This window comes from Condylostylus longicornis, unplaced genomic scaffold (assembly GCF_029603195.1).
Source record: "Condylostylus longicornis isolate FDR11 unplaced genomic scaffold, ASM2960319v2 ptg000051l, whole genome shotgun sequence".
Classification (NCBI taxonomy): Eukaryota; Metazoa; Arthropoda; class Insecta; order Diptera; family Dolichopodidae; genus Condylostylus; species Condylostylus longicornis.
The window spans coordinates 1,326,744-1,344,346 of NW_026578020.1; the positions used below are offsets into that span (position 1 = coordinate 1,326,744).

The 17,603-nt window shown below is 27.6% G+C and overlaps 1 protein-coding gene across 4 annotated transcripts in view; it reads right to left on the minus strand.

Moving 5' to 3' along the window:
* The window catches only part of LOC129611548 (RNA-binding protein Musashi homolog Rbp6), a 139,350-nt gene that overhangs the window by 26,853 nt on the left and 94,894 nt on the right, over positions 1–17,603 (minus strand). For 3 of the 4 annotated variants that reach the window (XM_055524746.1, XM_055524744.1, XM_055524745.1), the window contains exon 9: positions 1,847–1,912. The exons of the other annotated variant lie outside the window; for it this stretch is intronic. In XM_055524746.1, coding sequence (XP_055380721.1) covers positions 1,847–1,912 — 66 coding nt within the window. The remainder of the gene's footprint in view (positions 1–1,846; positions 1,913–17,603) is intronic. 4 annotated transcript variants of the gene reach the window in all.

Consider the following 17,603-nt stretch of genomic DNA (forward strand, 5'->3'; position numbering starts at 1 on the left):
AGCTTGAAATTTTAGGGGCTTTTAGACATTAACAAATAGTCCGTTTCGTTAGAAGAAAATTTTTTTCCATCTCAACCCCCTCTCAAGTTATCGTCTCTTGAAATTTGTAAAATTTGAATTTTTGACACCTTATATTTCCGAAACTGAAGCTTTTTCAAATTTCTATAAACACAAAAAGCTAACGGTAAATTCCATGACATTAAAAAATGTAATTATTTTTCTTAACTCATACAATTAACCCCTAAAATCGAGCATTATGTTAGCCTCACTTTATATTAATTTTTGCTTTATTTCAAAGACTGCATGTATGCATCATCCTAAATATATGCAATCCTAGAAATAGTTTTGTATATGAATGAAAAATAATTTTAATATTGTGATAGGTATACATAGATTGTATTTAAAAGCAGAATTTTCACTTGTTGAAGGGAAAAGTGCTACAATACAAACCATTGGTTTGATCCAACTTTATTTTAATATTTGGGTTTTGTACCTACTAGTTGAATATTTTCATATATGTTGTAATTTTCAGTATTAAAAACTGTAAATTAGAATTCAAAAAGCTGAAAAGTAGAAAAGTAAAATGTTCACGTATTTTTGTATGAATTTTTAAACCTATGTATAAAGTAGTTTCTGGTATTATTTATTTCTTAGTTTGTGTTTCTAATAATATAAGCTATAAGAGAAAAACGTGCTTTTATTATACAAAAATTTTTTTTTTTAAATCTTAATAGTGTTATTTAGGGGCTAAAAGTTGCAATGTCAGATTTTTGTTGGGATCCTGCTTGCAAAACTCAATCTAATGCCTATTTTGCCATGTCTCTAGCCCTTCTAGTAACTATATATGTATATATATATATAATGAACGTCACTGAAAATGAACAGAAAATTCTTCTAAAAAATTGTAATTAGATTTAGATTTTTTGACTTTTAAAATATGGGCACTGACTTTAAACAATTTTTGTTGTTTGAAACTATGATATTAAATTGCTTATTGTATACTTATTACTTTATAAGTTATTTTAAGGTTTAAATTAATATCTCCAAAATTTTTCATTTTCATCCTTCAAATCCGATTTTTGTGTGTGTAATTTATCTAAACATTTATGACATTATCCGATTATGCTTACAAGACTCAAAACTGAAAGTTATGTATCAAAAAATTTTATTTCCTTTTTTTAACACAAATCCTCTTTTACACTTTTCTTTCATGTTTTTTCACAATAACTCGTTCTAGAATATAGTGATTTTTCAATTCATAATTCAATTTAAATGGTTAGTTACTACATATAAAATCTGAATTTTAGTTTTTTCATTATTTGATTGCAAATTTCGTAAAGATAATAGGCCTTTTCATAAACTCAGTATATTGCGATATATAGCGAGAACTGCGCTATATTTGTGTACAGTTAAATCAACTGCACTTTTTTTTACTAAATTTTTACTATAGCTTTTGCAGTTTTTTAGGAATTCGTTTGTTAATTGTTGTACTTAAACATAACAAAATTTCTTTTTGTTTTAGTTTTCTTTTTTTGTTTTTCTTAATGTTTATTTTTCCTGAAATAGAATTTTTCACTATGTGGGCCAAAATAAATAAATTTTTTTTTGTTAAGGACATTTTTTGTTCATGAACACAATACTGCGAATTCAAAACAGCAAAAGTTTTTAGACAACTGTTGAAAATATATTGCGTATGTATCACATTATTGTTTTGATGTATTGTGTTTATGAAAATCTCTAATATGATAAGAATTGAAACCAAATGATATGTTTATTAGAAATAAGAAAAGAACTCAATTTGTACATCCGCAACGTATTTAAAAGTGTTCGATTTTTTATACCTTACCTGAAAGGGCTTGTGTCAGTAATGGAGTATTGTTATTTGGTGTTAATTGGCCGTTTGTTAAGTCCACTGGAAATAATAAATAAGAAAGAAAAATCTATTGAATTACTTGAATATATATGTGTATGTACACTATACGTACATATGTATGTGTAAAAAGTTTCAAATTTGTATATAATTGTTAAAGAATTTAAATATGAAAATCGGAAAAAACGCTTTTTATCTCTAATTATGTCTATATTATGCATATTTTATTCGATATAAGAAATTTTACTATATCCTTTATTACTATAGTAGAAATTTTACTACTATTTCCTTTATGCCAATATATTTCTACAAGCTACATCATATTTTACTAACAAATACAAAAAACAACTCATATGTATATTCTTAATATTAATTGTGCTTATATTTCTACTTACTTTATGTAAATAACGTACATCCATATAAAATAATATAACATACAAAAAATGCATTCGATTAATAAAAATGTCAAATTTATTATAGTAAAAATTCCTACTACATCTTGCCTAGATACTGTAGTTTTCACTAATATCCCTAAAACCCCTCTAGAAGGGAATATGTCAATACAAAAAATATGTTATTTTATACATGAAATTACTGTCATTATAATTGTATTCATTTTATTTCCCTGAATTTAATGTATATAATATATAAAATGTAATAATACCATAATGAAGTAACATTGTATATTATTACATTTTATATATTGTATACATTATATTATATTATATAATATATTACATATATATTATATTTGCACGTTAACTCCGAATATTTGAACTATAACGTCGTTTAAATGTAAAAATGGAAAAAACAATATATATATGTAAGTCCTGAAGACAGAATTTTTTTGGTGGCGTTTTGTGGAAAGGAAAAAAATTAATTAAAATTTTAATGGATGGTAAAATTGTAGTGTTGTTTTAGTTTCACCCCAAGAACTTATTAAAAGAAGTTCAAAACTGTAGTACATCGAAAGAAGTGTGTTAAGTTTGACTCTAAGATATCAAAGCATAAGCTAGTTTTGTTCGAGAAATTAATTAAAAATACGGCAGCTAGTGAAAATATTCATGATTTTTATTTCTGATTTTTGATCTAAAATTATTGCTTTTTCCAAAAATGTGGGAATGTGACCACGTAAAATCAGAATAAAAAAAAATTTAAAAGATGTTACAGAAAAATATTAATAGCTTTAACTTGTGAATAAGAAAATTTGATAGTTTCGAATGACGAATCATCTACTCATACAGTTGTTTGACAGTAAAGTTATTTGCAAAAAGTAATTAAGTGAGATTCATGAAACTTGGCAGTCGTATGTCCAATTATAAGTCAAATATATTCTTAAAGTTTTGGTTAAATTTCTTGACAGGTTCGAGTATCTGCCATACAACTCTAAAAGCTAATTTTAAATATTTAGAAAAATAATAAAATCAGATTCATGAAACTTTACAGTTGTGCGTCTAATTATAGGTCAGATATGTTTTTAAGTTTTGGTGAAATTGCCTGACAGGTTTAAGTAGATCCCATACATGTTCAAAAGCTAATCTTAAATATTTGGAAAAATAAAAAAGTCAGATTCATGAAACTTGGCAGTCGTATGTCCAATTAGACATATCCTTGAAGTTTCTATAGAATATTTTCATTCACACGTGTTGGGCCAATTTCAATACTTCAAGAAGAAGATGCAAAGTATTTTTTATGAAGTTTTTTTAAAAGTTTTTTGTTTACGAGAAGCAAAAGTGAAGCTTTTGAAATTTTTAAAAGTCTTAAAGCACAATTGGAAGAAAAAATATTAATGAGGAAATTCAATATAGGGCAAGATAAAAAAGCGATGTTATACATTTAAGAATTTAGCACATGTTAAATGCTACTTTTTCCGAAATGTTGGTTGGTGCATTATGTAAAATACTAAGGCAGTTTTAGAAGATGAAAGTAAATCCGAATGGGAATAGGAACGACTGACGAAATTAAGGCACGTGTCAAAAATTGAAGCAGGACTACAACTGATTTAACGAATGAAATGGTAATTGGATATGAATGAATATTTGTTATAAAGAAAAATGAATTCAGAGCGGTCAAAAAAAGAAAGGTGCAATTCGAAAAGTAGATTTGGTTTTGCACGAGACACTGGCATAGATTACAAGGCGAGACTTACCTCTATTCGTCTCATTATAGCTATAGCGGTGCAAATGTTTTTGAAATTTCATCAATTTGGTATTACTATAGCCTAACTTAATGGCAAAAGTGACTGAACAGTTTTTATGATAATATTTAAAAATCTTGACTTAAATTATTTTAAGAATAATAAAGTTTTAAAATTGAATAAGTCGTTACAAGTCGTAAGTACTTTCGACAAATTTTTCGAATTTAATAAAATGAAAAATGAAAGCTATATTTTTACCAGCAAATAAAATGGAAGTTTTGTGATTTTACCATGACAAGATTATTTTGACATATTATGAAATATGTTTAAAAAATATCAATTATTCAATTATTGAATAAGTTTTACTCTAACTCTGCATATAAGACTTAAATTAGGCCTTTACTAAATTATGGATCTTCAATTTGGTGTTGCAAATATGGAGAAAATAAAAAAATTAAAAAAAGATAGTTAATTATTAAAAATCTTGTTAAAATTAAAAAAAATGGCTTTTTCTATAGATCCGCTTCTTCAGGTCATATTTGCGTGTCAGAGCGTAAGAATCAATGATGTAATTCCGTCGAAAGACGATACCACACGATTCGATTTTGGGGCCTAATTTTTTTAAGGAACACATCTATGATATTGCTTTTATGAAGCTGAATTTTCAGATTCAACTCTATGCTGATGACGCTGTTCTGAAATATTTTTTTAAAAGCGAGGAAGAATTAGTGAAACATATGGGGTATAATTTGGGCACAATTCAAAATTGGCTGAAGGGGCACCAGCTTTTTCTAAATATAGAGAAAACCAAGGTTCCTTTATTTAGAAATAGGAGATTTACGTCTCGGGATTTCTACTTTAATAGTCAGGTTCTTGAAACGGCTAGGGAATTCAACTATCTTGAATTAATAATTGAAAGCCAACTAAAGTGTAGCGGTTTTACGGATGTTAGTAAAGACTTTGATACTATTCCGCATCAAGTTATACTGAGAAAGTTGGATGGCGTGGGTTTTTCTCTTCTTAGCTTGATGTGGGTCTATTCCTATTTGCCTTGGTTTTATCAGGTTTCTTTCCGTTTTGCTCTGTCTGATGTCTACTGTGCCGGGCCGGGTATTCCGCAGGGTAGCCATTTGGGTCCCATACTCTTTTTAGTCGCGATGCTTTTGGTTCTGTTGTGGGTGTCGCGCTTTATAATTTTCAGATGACTCCAAGATTGTGAGGACAGTCGGGTCAGAGGTTGATTGTCTAGAGTTGTAGAGGGATTTGGATAGTTTTTGGGACTGGTGACGGGTCAATGGCTTGGAACTTTACATTGGCAAGTGTCGAGCCATGAGTTTTTCGCGGAGCACGGAGTTTTTTGTTGTCCGGCATGATTATTGCCTTAACGGGGTGGCGTTGGGGAGGGTCAGCACTTTTTGTGATCTTGGGGTTATGCTTGATCATAGGCTGCTTTTTGATGCTCATTTGAATATGATCCTTGGTAGGGCTAATTCGAAGCTGGATTTCGTAATGAGGTGGGCTATAGAGTTTACATATCCGTATATTGCGAAGCATTTGTATTCTTGAGTAAACTTGTCAGGTTTATTCGCCTTTTCGTGTTTTGGATATTTCTCATATTGAATCTGTTCAGAGGAATTTTTCGCGTTTTGCTTTGAGAGGTTTGGGCTGGTCTGATCCTTTTAGGTTGCCGTCGTATGAGGCTAGGTTGATGTTGATCGATTTACAGTTCTTGAGGGCACGTAGGGTTGTCGCTGACATAGTGCTTATCCATCAGCACCCTTATATTCCCTTAAATTTCATAATTGCTTTTGATTTTAGGAAGAACAACTAGAAAATAGGTATAATACTAGTTTGAATTAGAAAATAATTTTGGAATAAGAAATAAAAAAAATAAAACAAATTGAAATAAAAACGAGAAAAAATAGAGTTGACCTTGAGAAAAAAAAGAATTGACTCTGTCATACCCGTACGAATTTGTTATCCTATGTGTGAATAAATATGCCATAACTGACTATTGGACAGACTACGACTTTAAGTTGCCGTATTACCATATTAATTTATGCAAAATTTCAGTACTCTGTTTTGCAAAATAATGTGTGTGCCAAACTATTATTGAAATTGTATGGCAGCTACCAGAAAGAGTCAAGAAATTTTAACGAATTTTATCAAGCACGTCGGCCGTGCTAATATATTCGCTTGTATGAAATTTCAATACCATAGCTTTTATAGTTTCTGAGATATAGCCAAATAACGTTTGAAGTTGAATGGTAGGTACCAGAAGGAGCCAAACAATTTCAACGACTTTTATTAAGCACATTGGCCTTACTAATGTATTCACTTGGGTGAAATTTCAATACCACAGCTCTTACAATTTCTGAGATATAGCCAAATATATTTTCAAGTTGTATGGCAGCTACCCGAACCGGTACCCCGATCATGTCCAATTTAAATAGGGTTCTGGCACTTACTAAATAAATCATTTGTGAAAATTTGATCAAGTTAGCTCAATTAGTTTTTGAGTTATCGCTGGGGCGGACGGACAGACGGACAGACTAAGCTAAATCAACTCAGAATTCGACGCTGATCAAAAGCATACACTTGAGTCATAAGACCGTTATTTCTTAGCGATACAAACGGTAAGGCAAATTTAGTACTCGTATACCCTTCGAACATACGTTCGTATGGGTATAAAAATGAAATAAAATAAATATTGAATATCTGAAATATAGTATATAATTTCTATTTTTTTAAGCCCAGAAAGGTTAAGCTGGGACTAAAAAAAATAGAAGTGATATATGTGTATTTTTATGCTAATATATTTATATTATTGTAAATCAATAAAATGTTTGTATTAATCAATTAAATAAATCGCGTAAGTACGAGTAATTATGACATAGTTGTTGTAAATTTAAAATTTTGAATGTAAATAAAACAATAAAGAAAAAAAACAATCTTATTCAGAATAATGTCTTTGCTTGCCAGTTCTTCATCACATAAAAAGAAGGCTGATCTATACGAGGGTCACGTTAGAATTGTATATTGAAGCAAATTTTAAATTTGTTTCACTAACAAATAAGCTAATTTATGAAAAAAATACAAAAAATAAATCGTGAGAAAATATACATGGTAATAATAATATGGTAATCAATATTTAAAAACTTAAAAAACTATTTTAATAGTTTCTATAATTTAAATATAGGATAAGTGCTGTATTAAGTTATATTTCGTAGGCTAAGTAAAAGGTTTAAATAAAAATAAGTTTTTAAAAAGGTTAAAATAAGAAGGTGTGAACACTTTCAAGACGTATTTTGTTTTCGTATTAAACTTCCAGTTTGAAGTTTCACAAAAAAAATTAAAAAAATTAATAAAAAATAATAATATAAACAAAATGTTACATAATATGTATGTATATCTATTTAAAATTTTTCTAAAAACACAATCAAAAAATTGAAACACAAAAGAAATACTGCCGTTTCGTGAATCTAGCCTTAATATTTTTCCCAATATTCAAAACTAACTTTCGGAGTTGTATGGCAGCTACCCGAATTCGTCAAGCTATTTACTCAAAACTTCATGGTTATATCTGACCTAAATTTGGACACAAGCTTGCCCAGTGTAATGAATCTGCCTTTATTATTTTTCCAATTACCTTTATACAATTACTAGAAAATAATTATTAGACACAACTTTACAAAATTAGATATTAATACCTTTATTAGTTTTTGAAATAATTAAAAACACCTCTTTGAATTGTATGGTAGCTACCCGAACCCGTTGATAATATCGGCCCAATGAATAACGGCAACCCAATAGTAGCCGTCGTTGGCATAAAAGAAAAAAGTTTGGTGTTGAGTACATTATTCGTTTTTGGGTTATTGTGCGATCGGACGGACATGTCTAAATCAACGCAGAATTTTACACTGAGCAAAAATATGCCCATACCGGCGATGACTCCTTCAAGTGGTTACAAACTGAATATACCCTTCACGAAGTGCAGGGTAAAAAAGGAAACAAAACACAAATGTGCATTGTAAGAAATACAGAAAAGAAAGTTTATTAAAGTGCTTCCGCAGACGCACAGCAATAAAAGAAAATAAAATGTAAAATTAGTACTAAGCTTTTTTGGTTTAGATTATGTTGTAAAAAAAAAATAAAATTAATAAAGCATTTTTTGAAAATTAAAAAAAAAACAAAAATAACTGCAATTCGGTGAAAACGTCGCTTGATGTAAATGTTAAATTAAGTAAATACTTGGAAAAATTAGCCAAAAACATGAGACCTGATGGTGTGACATGTATTATAATAGCCTTAAACACGTTAACTGTAAAAAGGGTGCCAGCTGTAAAAAGGGTGCTAGGATATTAATAATACGTTAAAAGGGTGCTTTAATCGAAGAGTAGTGCACTTACCGATGTTACAAGAGAGACAATTTAATTATTCTTTAATTGATTTTATAATTTGAGTAAATTAAACTTGTTTTTCGTATTTTGCTATAGCATTTCTTTAAATGTCAGTCTAATTTAGCCTTATTTTATATTGTAATAAGTCTCTGTTTAAAGTTTGTTTGTTTAATAAAATTTATAAGATGTAACGAAAACTGGGCTTTACTTCAATTTAATGTTCATGAAATACATAGAAAAAAATAAGTAAAAAAATTGTAAACAAATAAATTTGAATTATTTAACAGCATACATGAAGCTACTTAGATTTCGATTTTTGTCTTAATTTTTGAATTTAATTTTGATAAAAAGCTTTTTCTAATTAGCACATAAAATACTACTCATTAAATTTTTTACTGATTACTTTTTAGCTGCTATTAAAAATTATTTATACATTAGTTTTAAGTATATCCATTTAATATACTTTGTACGTAAACCGCTTCAATGATATCCATTATCCTTCATAAACAAAATTTGAACTTCGAGTTTCTTTTCTTAAAATGTTGGATGATATTTTGTTGTCGGACTTTGTCATAGTGAGGCAGTGAAGGAATTCGAGAGCTTTTTCGATGACACTGTGTCGCAATGTCTGGCAAGTTCAACTATGCCAAATTGGTCTAGAAGTAAATTGAAACTAACAGAATCTGAAAGGTTATGAAGTAACGGCATTACGTATTTACAATAATCCCCAAAGCGATGATGTCATATGGTTCTTTGATATTAGATTAGAGTTTCTTTAATATCAGATTATCCAATGGACAGCACATGCGATAAAAGACAACCATAAAAATAGAGATGGTTGATGAGCTGGAGTTTGCACTCCAAAGCCTCATTGATTTTCCAGAAAAGGATATGTTGGCGATAACGGAGGGTCACCCTCCCAGAGTATAAGAATAAATAGAACATAAAGAATGAGGGATACACCACGCTAAGGCAAGTTCGTGCTCATTAAAGAAACCTAGGTACTAATGAGCTCGTGCTCATTAAAGAAACCTAGGTACATACTTTGCTGGAAGTATACGATAACCAGATAGCGTTACTCCTTCTCGTTGGATGCGACTCCAACACACACCACCAGACCTCCGGTATTATGGATACAAACAATAAGTAAGTTCTTATTAGAAGTTTTAATGCACCTAAGAGATATTCAACTTCTATTGCGAAAGTTGGGGAAGAAGTGTTAGACTTCCAAGCATAATGTATATGTTATAGTTTAAATGTGGAACGTCAGATTCGGAATGGGAGGGTGAACAGAGACCGTGTCCGTCAGTTTGAATATTCATTGCATTGTGTATTTAATTTGACATTTTTGGAGTCTAGCATTCATACGAATAAGTTTAATACTCATACAAATAAGTTTACCACTCTAAAACAAATTCATTATGAATCCTTTCCTCAACATTTCTTCGACAAGTCTTTTTTGTTCTCATAAGTAATCATATGGTATCTGCCACCTCTTAATTTTAGCTCAGTTTAACAGCTGTGTTTAAGATAACAGCTACTAAGTCTTCTCTTCTCATTCAATCTATATCGGGCATAGAATTCTATTTGGTTTTGTAGTGTCAGTATTCTTCGAACTTTAGAAGTTTACACTTTTAAAAATACACATTCAAATACACATTTATTTAACGCTTATTTATACATTAAATACACAATTTTTTAACGCTTATTTGAAGAATTACATCTATAAATAAGCGCAACGAAAATCAAAACACTACTTTAAAATAACATATTATTAAATTATCCAATGCCCAATGAATTGATGGGTAGACTAATGAGTAGACTGAATTTATTACTGCAGTTTAATTCCATTTTGAAGTTTGCTATATTATCTAATTGTATACAAAATTTAATAGCACTAAAATATGTATAACAATGAAATTGTTAAAATATACTAAATTAATATATTAGTTATTCAATGTCAATGTTACAGACATTGAAATACATAGGTATATAAGTAATATTACTATTTTTAACTCTCATTACGGATTATCTAACTAAAACAAAATATCTAAATTATGAAATATAAACAACTACAGCTTTGGCTTATGTAATGACTAAAATTCGAAGCAATTCGATTTTAATTATCATTTTTATTACTTACTATTGCTTGGCATTTGTAAAATCTTTTATAATACTGTACTTGCACAAATTAATAATATTCTTGCACAAATAACGTTTTTGCTAGAAAATATCACATTTAATTTGACAGTTTTTGTAATTATCGGCTGTACTGTGGCTGTTATGATTCGGGAAAAATATCGTTTTAGATCAGGGTCTCGAATCCGAATCGAAATTGAAAAGTAACTAATGTTTTAAATTTTTTGTGTAATTATTATGTAAACTCGGAAACACACCAAATTCTATTCAGAGTAAATTTTTAAATGCAATTTTGTGTAGACGCTAAAAGAACTAACTATAAAATTTTGTTAATATTGTCATCTGAGGACTATCTTGCTGGCTTCGAATGAAAATTTATATGATTATGAAATAAAATATTGTTTAAAAGATGATATATCTTTTTGGATTTACTTTGGAAATTTTCGTTATTTTTTAAATTTTAATGGAAGCTTGTACTTTATCAATAATGCCTATTCTAATTACATGAATATTGATATACGAACATGCATAAACTAAAGTTCAAAGTGGTTTAGCTAAATAAAAAACTTGCCGTTATCATATAACATTTCAATTTTTTAGAATCGGCACATATCTAGGATTTGCATTAAAAGTTTCTAAAATAAATTTCAGATTTAATTGATTATTTTTTCGATTGTGCTAAAAAAATTAATAAATAATGCTATCGACGTTTTCTAATTATTATACAATTTATGTACTAAACTTCAGTTATAAAAATATTAAAATTTATATTTAAACATCAATTATGTGAACTAACTAACTACAGTTTAATCAGTTTCTATTTTAGCAATACAACATCAATGGTCATAGTTTGAATTCTGGATATTTCAGGTCTTTGGTTTCAGAAAATCTTTAAGGAATTGTTATGCCCACTATTGTAATAATTGTACCTGTAAGAATGTATGTTTGTAAATTTGCCTGATCATTTGTAACACTAAGAAATAATGGCCTGAGATATAGACATGAGTGTATGTTTTTGAATTCTAAGTCAGCCTCGTATTCTAAGTCGATTTAACCATGTCTGCTCGCCTCTTAGTTCTTCCAATTCAGTTGTCCGTGCTTCTAAGCGATAACTCATAAACAATTTGAGCTAAGTTCGCTATTAATAATTATTTTTTCAAATGAATTATAAAAGCAAATGCCAAAACCTTATTTAAATTGGATGTAATCGAAGCGATGGTTCGGGTAATGGCCTTGCAACTTCAAAAGTTACTTGGTCATAACTTAGAAATTCTTGAAGTTACAGCACTGAAATTTTGAAAAGATAAATATGGTAAAATTGATATTATTTTCGGTGAAAGCTGTTAAGATATCGTGAGCAATTATGATAGTTGCAATACAACTTCAAAAGTTATTTATCTAAATCTCAGAAATTATAGAACTTACAATATTGAAATATCGCGCAAAGAAATAACTTATAACGGCTTTCATATTTAAATAAAACTATTTACAAAAAACTAGTTAAAATTCCTTGACTTGTTTAGTAGTTGCCTTTAAACTTCGAAAGTCACTCCGTCATATGTTATGGATTATGGATCATTGAAAATACATTGCTAAAATTTCGCATAAACGAATATAATCATATGACTATCATTTTTAATAAGTCTCAGGTAACTGCCACATATAAGTATATGTATAAAAGCGCTATACAAAAAACTCGCATATATAAACCAGCCACGAGTACGTGTAAAACAGTGCGGTAACATTTAAAAATATTTATTCGTACAGGTATTGACATGGTCAACTCTACCTATTCTCGTTTTTTTATAACTGTATTTAAACTTGTTTCGAAGACGCAGATAAAAATTCTTCATATTTTCTACAATTTTCATTATAAATACTTTACAAATAATTGTTGATTAATTTTTGAAATTTTAAAACTAAAAATTAAGCACCGATAATTCGACTATAGTTTCGTTTCAAAATTACGATTCACGAATTTCAATTTCATCTCATTTTTTTGAGTGACAGACTAAAATTGCAAGAAATGAAATTATAAGTATATGCCATTGGAACTACATATTTCATTTTACATAACATTTGCTATACTGTTTTTATTTTATTTTATTAGATAAAACAAAAAAATATATTTCTGATTTACATTAAAGAGTGTTTTCAAAATAATTTTTATACTACTCGTATAATCTGTTTCTAACTGCATACAAGAAAAATTTTTGATTTGCTTTTATGTATTTTGATATCTGACATTAAAATCGATTCATAAATAAGTATAAAATATCCTAACCTAGTATGTACGTATGCGTTTTGACTTCAGCCTGCATTCAAAAATTAAATTTGTTTTATCTCAAAAAAGTGGACGAACTGTCAAGTTATTTTAATTTTCCATATACGTTTCTCAATACTTTTCCCCTAGAGGAAAACGCCTTAACATTACATAATTTAACGTAATAGTTTAATAGTTAAATAAACGATGTGTTGCGATGATTTAACGTAATAGTTTAACATTACAATTATAAATATTTTTTTACATTTTATTTTTGTGGATATGTATGATAATATCATGTCATTTATATTCGCTAAAAGCACAAGGCTACGCATTTGCATGTCAATTTGTTTACATTATTACAGGTACAATTTGAAGCATTTGCCATCATTTCTGTACTAACTCATTTAATAGTATAAAAAAAACTTTTCTTCTTATGTTACGTTTATTATGAAAGTTGTTTAGAAAATTGTCGCACAAATTTTTGTACGATCTTTAATTTGTTTCTAGATTTTAACATTATTCCACAATCTCTTATTTTCCTTTTAATTATTATTTCACAATTTATCTTATTACTTAAGAGAGATTCCTAGATAAATTCCAGCTTTCCGATTTTTAAAAAAATCTGCATTGCAAAATTAAATTATGCATTTTTATCAAATTTAAATATTTTTTAATCTGCAGAATCTTGAATGTGCTGTAAAATCAAAATATATAGGTATCAACAATTGTCATTTTGGAAAAGTGCATAACGTCTTCATATAAGAATAATTATGTTGACCGAAAAGGACTTTTACACCGTTAAGTATTTTTGAATGAAATAAATTACACATTATAGAAATTTGAAAATGATTAAACTAGTTTATACTTCTCACGCAATGTTTATATAAATATTGTCTAATTTCTATTTGATATTTAACATCTTTTCTAATATTTATGTATGTACTACATTCTACTTAAAACTAAATTCATTATATGTATAATACTTATATTTTTGTATATTCTATAGTACTAAAAATACACACTTATGAATACTACTATTCAATATTTTTTTTTTAAATTTTGAAAAGCTAACCTTGTTATAAAAAGAGTTCTCTTGCATCGATTCGCATATTCCTTATAATAAAATATCATTGCAGTTCCATTCCATCTTACCAGCGTAAGTTTTACTTTGTTTTTTTCATAATTAAAACTTAAGATCAAGATCTAAATAAGTTAACTTAAATCTAAACCCTATTTTTTTACATTAAGATTAATATGCCAATTCCAAGATCCGTCGAAATGCTTTTTTTTCGTGAATAATACAAAAATGATATTCCAAGATCCGAAAATTTTTGAAATTAAACGTCAGTAGCTACGAATAAATTATGACTCCGAATTTCCGTAACTTTGGTATTCTAAGATCCCTTTTTTACAAATTTTAATAGGGAAATTCTACGAATAATCACATTTTTCGTAAATAATTTGTAGCTTGTTATAGTGTTTTTATCGGTAGCCATTTTCAATTAAATTTTAAAATAAATAATACAAATAAGTCATAAAATTATTAAAATGTAAGTATAGTTACTGTAATTTATAATAAAATCTGTGTAATCAATACAAAAATGTGTTTTTTTTGTTTTCCATGTTGTTTATTAAATTTGTATGCAAAGGGTCAAAATTACAACCAATAATCTTTTTTCCTAAATATAGATTTTACGATTTTTTTGTAAGCATGTACATACATATATTCAAAACTTACAAAATATCATCCATGTCAAAGTTACAAAAGCCCCTAAAATTTTTCCATCAATATTTAGAGGTTTATCAATATTTAGAGGAGAGATCTCCATTTCTCTTTCCTCTTCCATATACGCTATTCCGAATTGCACTTCCAAAATATTCCTTTGCTTAAATAACTGAATAAAAACATTATTTTTCATTTACTAATACTGCTAATATTATTTATTTACTTTTAAATTCAGATAATTTTTGCTTTCGTTGTGTCAAATATGTTTTTTTTTCTTTCCTTTTTTACCAGTAAACAAGTTTTCATTTGATTTTTATGCTGCGAAAAATTAAATATTTTATTCGTATCTTGGAATATCATTTTCTTTAGATTTCGTTTCGTAGTTCATAGTTCGTAATAATATTACGACGGATCTTGGAATAGACATGTAAAAAGTTTCCATTAATTATTATTACAAATATTAACATCGTGTTATGTCGGTAATTGTCTGTATAAAAATTCTGTTAGACTAGGGTGAAAAGTATTACTTTTTAAATTTAAACTTCAGCTTATATTATGTTAGTTCAGATATAATATTTTTCACGTTTAATTTCCAAATTAAAAAAAAGCGCGCAACTGCTGTTTTATAAATAGTTTGGAATGCCAACATTATAACTACAACTGGAAAGTTTCAACTATGGGTGGCAATGTTTTCCAAATCTTAAAAAATAACATAATCGTGCGAAAGATAAAAAACTTTTTTCCTTATTCTCTCAAAATTTATTTGTTACCTTTTTTTGTAATATTTTCATTTCGAATCATAAACGGAATCTGATAGATATTAAAAAAACTTTAAAATAAAATCTTTGCTGTGTTGAAATTGCGTTTGTATAAGCCCTTTTAGATATCTAAGATATAATGTGCAGGCACAATGTGTATAGAGACTTATTAAAAAGTTTGGTAAAATCAATAATTCACTCAGTTATATAACATCATCGAATAGACGAGATCTTCGTTTTCAAACCCAATAAATATACATACATACATCGATGATTTTGACGATGCGTTCTTTCCTACCTGCGTAAGCCTGACGGTTGAAACTTATGTATTCTATAAATTAAACATGCATATGTTTGTGCTTGTGATTCAGCGATATAATAATAAATGGAAACTTCAAGCTCAATTAAATAAGAACATTGTATATTTTGTTTTTACTGCTAGAGTGTTTTTTTCTTTTTTTTTATTTGGTTTTTTAAAAGACATATTTATTAATTCATATAGGTATGTATAATAAAAGTAAAAACAATAATTTATCTGAATCCCAGTTTATATATGTTGACAGTAAAACTACGTTTAAAAATTCAGTTAATTAAGCATAACTATATTTATATATAAAATTGAATTCATATAACATAACACCAATTATGTGTACGCAATGCGTGTTTTCTGTCTGTTTTTTTTTCAATACAGCATAAACTAGATTGTGCGAAAATGATTGTTGAATACAACATATACATGAACATAATAGAGAGAAATCGCCTTTTAATAATTAATTTGCGATTATTTTATTCGTAAAGTAAATATGTGATGAGGAGGTGGTATTAAAAACGAAAGTGACATACATAATATTATGTACATATATTTGCTTATCGTTAGTCTTTATTAAATTAATTAATTAAATAATGGCGACTGCAAGCTAACCGTTGAAGATCTTTTCTTATCTGCAAAGAAAACTGACGCAATATGTAGTGGCACATATAAAAAGCACAATGAATCTTCATTATATGAAAAATACTTATAAATTTCTCTAAATTTTTAGCATTTCGGCTACATTTATTCAACAATTTTTCTCAAATAGATTGGAAAACGATATTTATTTATAATTTAGTTCTCATTTTGTTTATCACTTTATAATTTAAATCTCATTAATTCTTATAATATCTTTATAGTGATATCTTTCATTAATTAATTTTCATTAATTATTTTTAAAACTTTGTTGTCGATTATAAACAGGAGATAATTCAAGATATTCCATTATTTTGAATTTATTTAGAGAGACCTTTTATAATATTTTTCAAATCGATTTTCCCTTTTAAATTTAAAGGAAGACCACCTAAAACTTTAAATCCATACCACATTATCGTACCATACTTTTACTTTTTCTTCTATTAAATAAACTTACAGAGAAGAGAAGCTATAATATTTTCTAAGGAGTTGATTACTGGTAAGATAATTAACAGGCTCAGTTAAAACTGATTCTACTTTGCTCTGAACCTGAAAAAAAGAATTCGAGAAAAAGGCTAAGCGTGACGGACATGCCATTACACCGATAGTGCGTAGATGAGTTCTCTAAGTTATTACTATAAAAGTTATTCATTTTTTAAAAAAAAATTTTAATAAGAATTAAAAAAGAAAGTGTTCTTGAAAGTTTTGTTTAAAACCTTGAAGTAAGATTGCGCATATTTCTATCGGGCCCGCTATGATAAAAATAAGCATCGTTAAAAAATTGCTGAATAATGTACTATGAAAATCTTTTACAATGATTTGATGAATTCAACAACCATTTCGCATATTCATTGTTAAATCAGATATTATAATATAAACTAATATTTTATATTTGTTTTATATTTCTTAATAGTTTTTTGTTTAAATTTATTAACTAACACGTCTTTATATTGTTTTAGATATTTATTAAGTGACCTAGTACAATTTATCAAGCAATTAACTAACATTTTGGTGGAAATTATTTTTAATTTAATGTCAATTGTCACATTAATACCCAGAATATTTTCATAAATACTTTTTTTATAAATTTAAGCAATTATTTTTTCAATTAGCAATTTTATATATCTATGTATATTTATATAACTACGCGTTAAAAGGAGTTCGGTTTTTCATTTTGTGCATAGAAAAGCAAAGAATCTTACATAAGCCTTAATTTCTAAATTTCTCAATTTTTATTGAAATTTAATGTACTATATTATAAAATTTTAGCTTTTATTTTAAAACCATTTCAATATTTTATAAATTTTCTTATATTTTATTTAAAGTGTAATATGTATATTAAAAATATTTTTATAAATAAT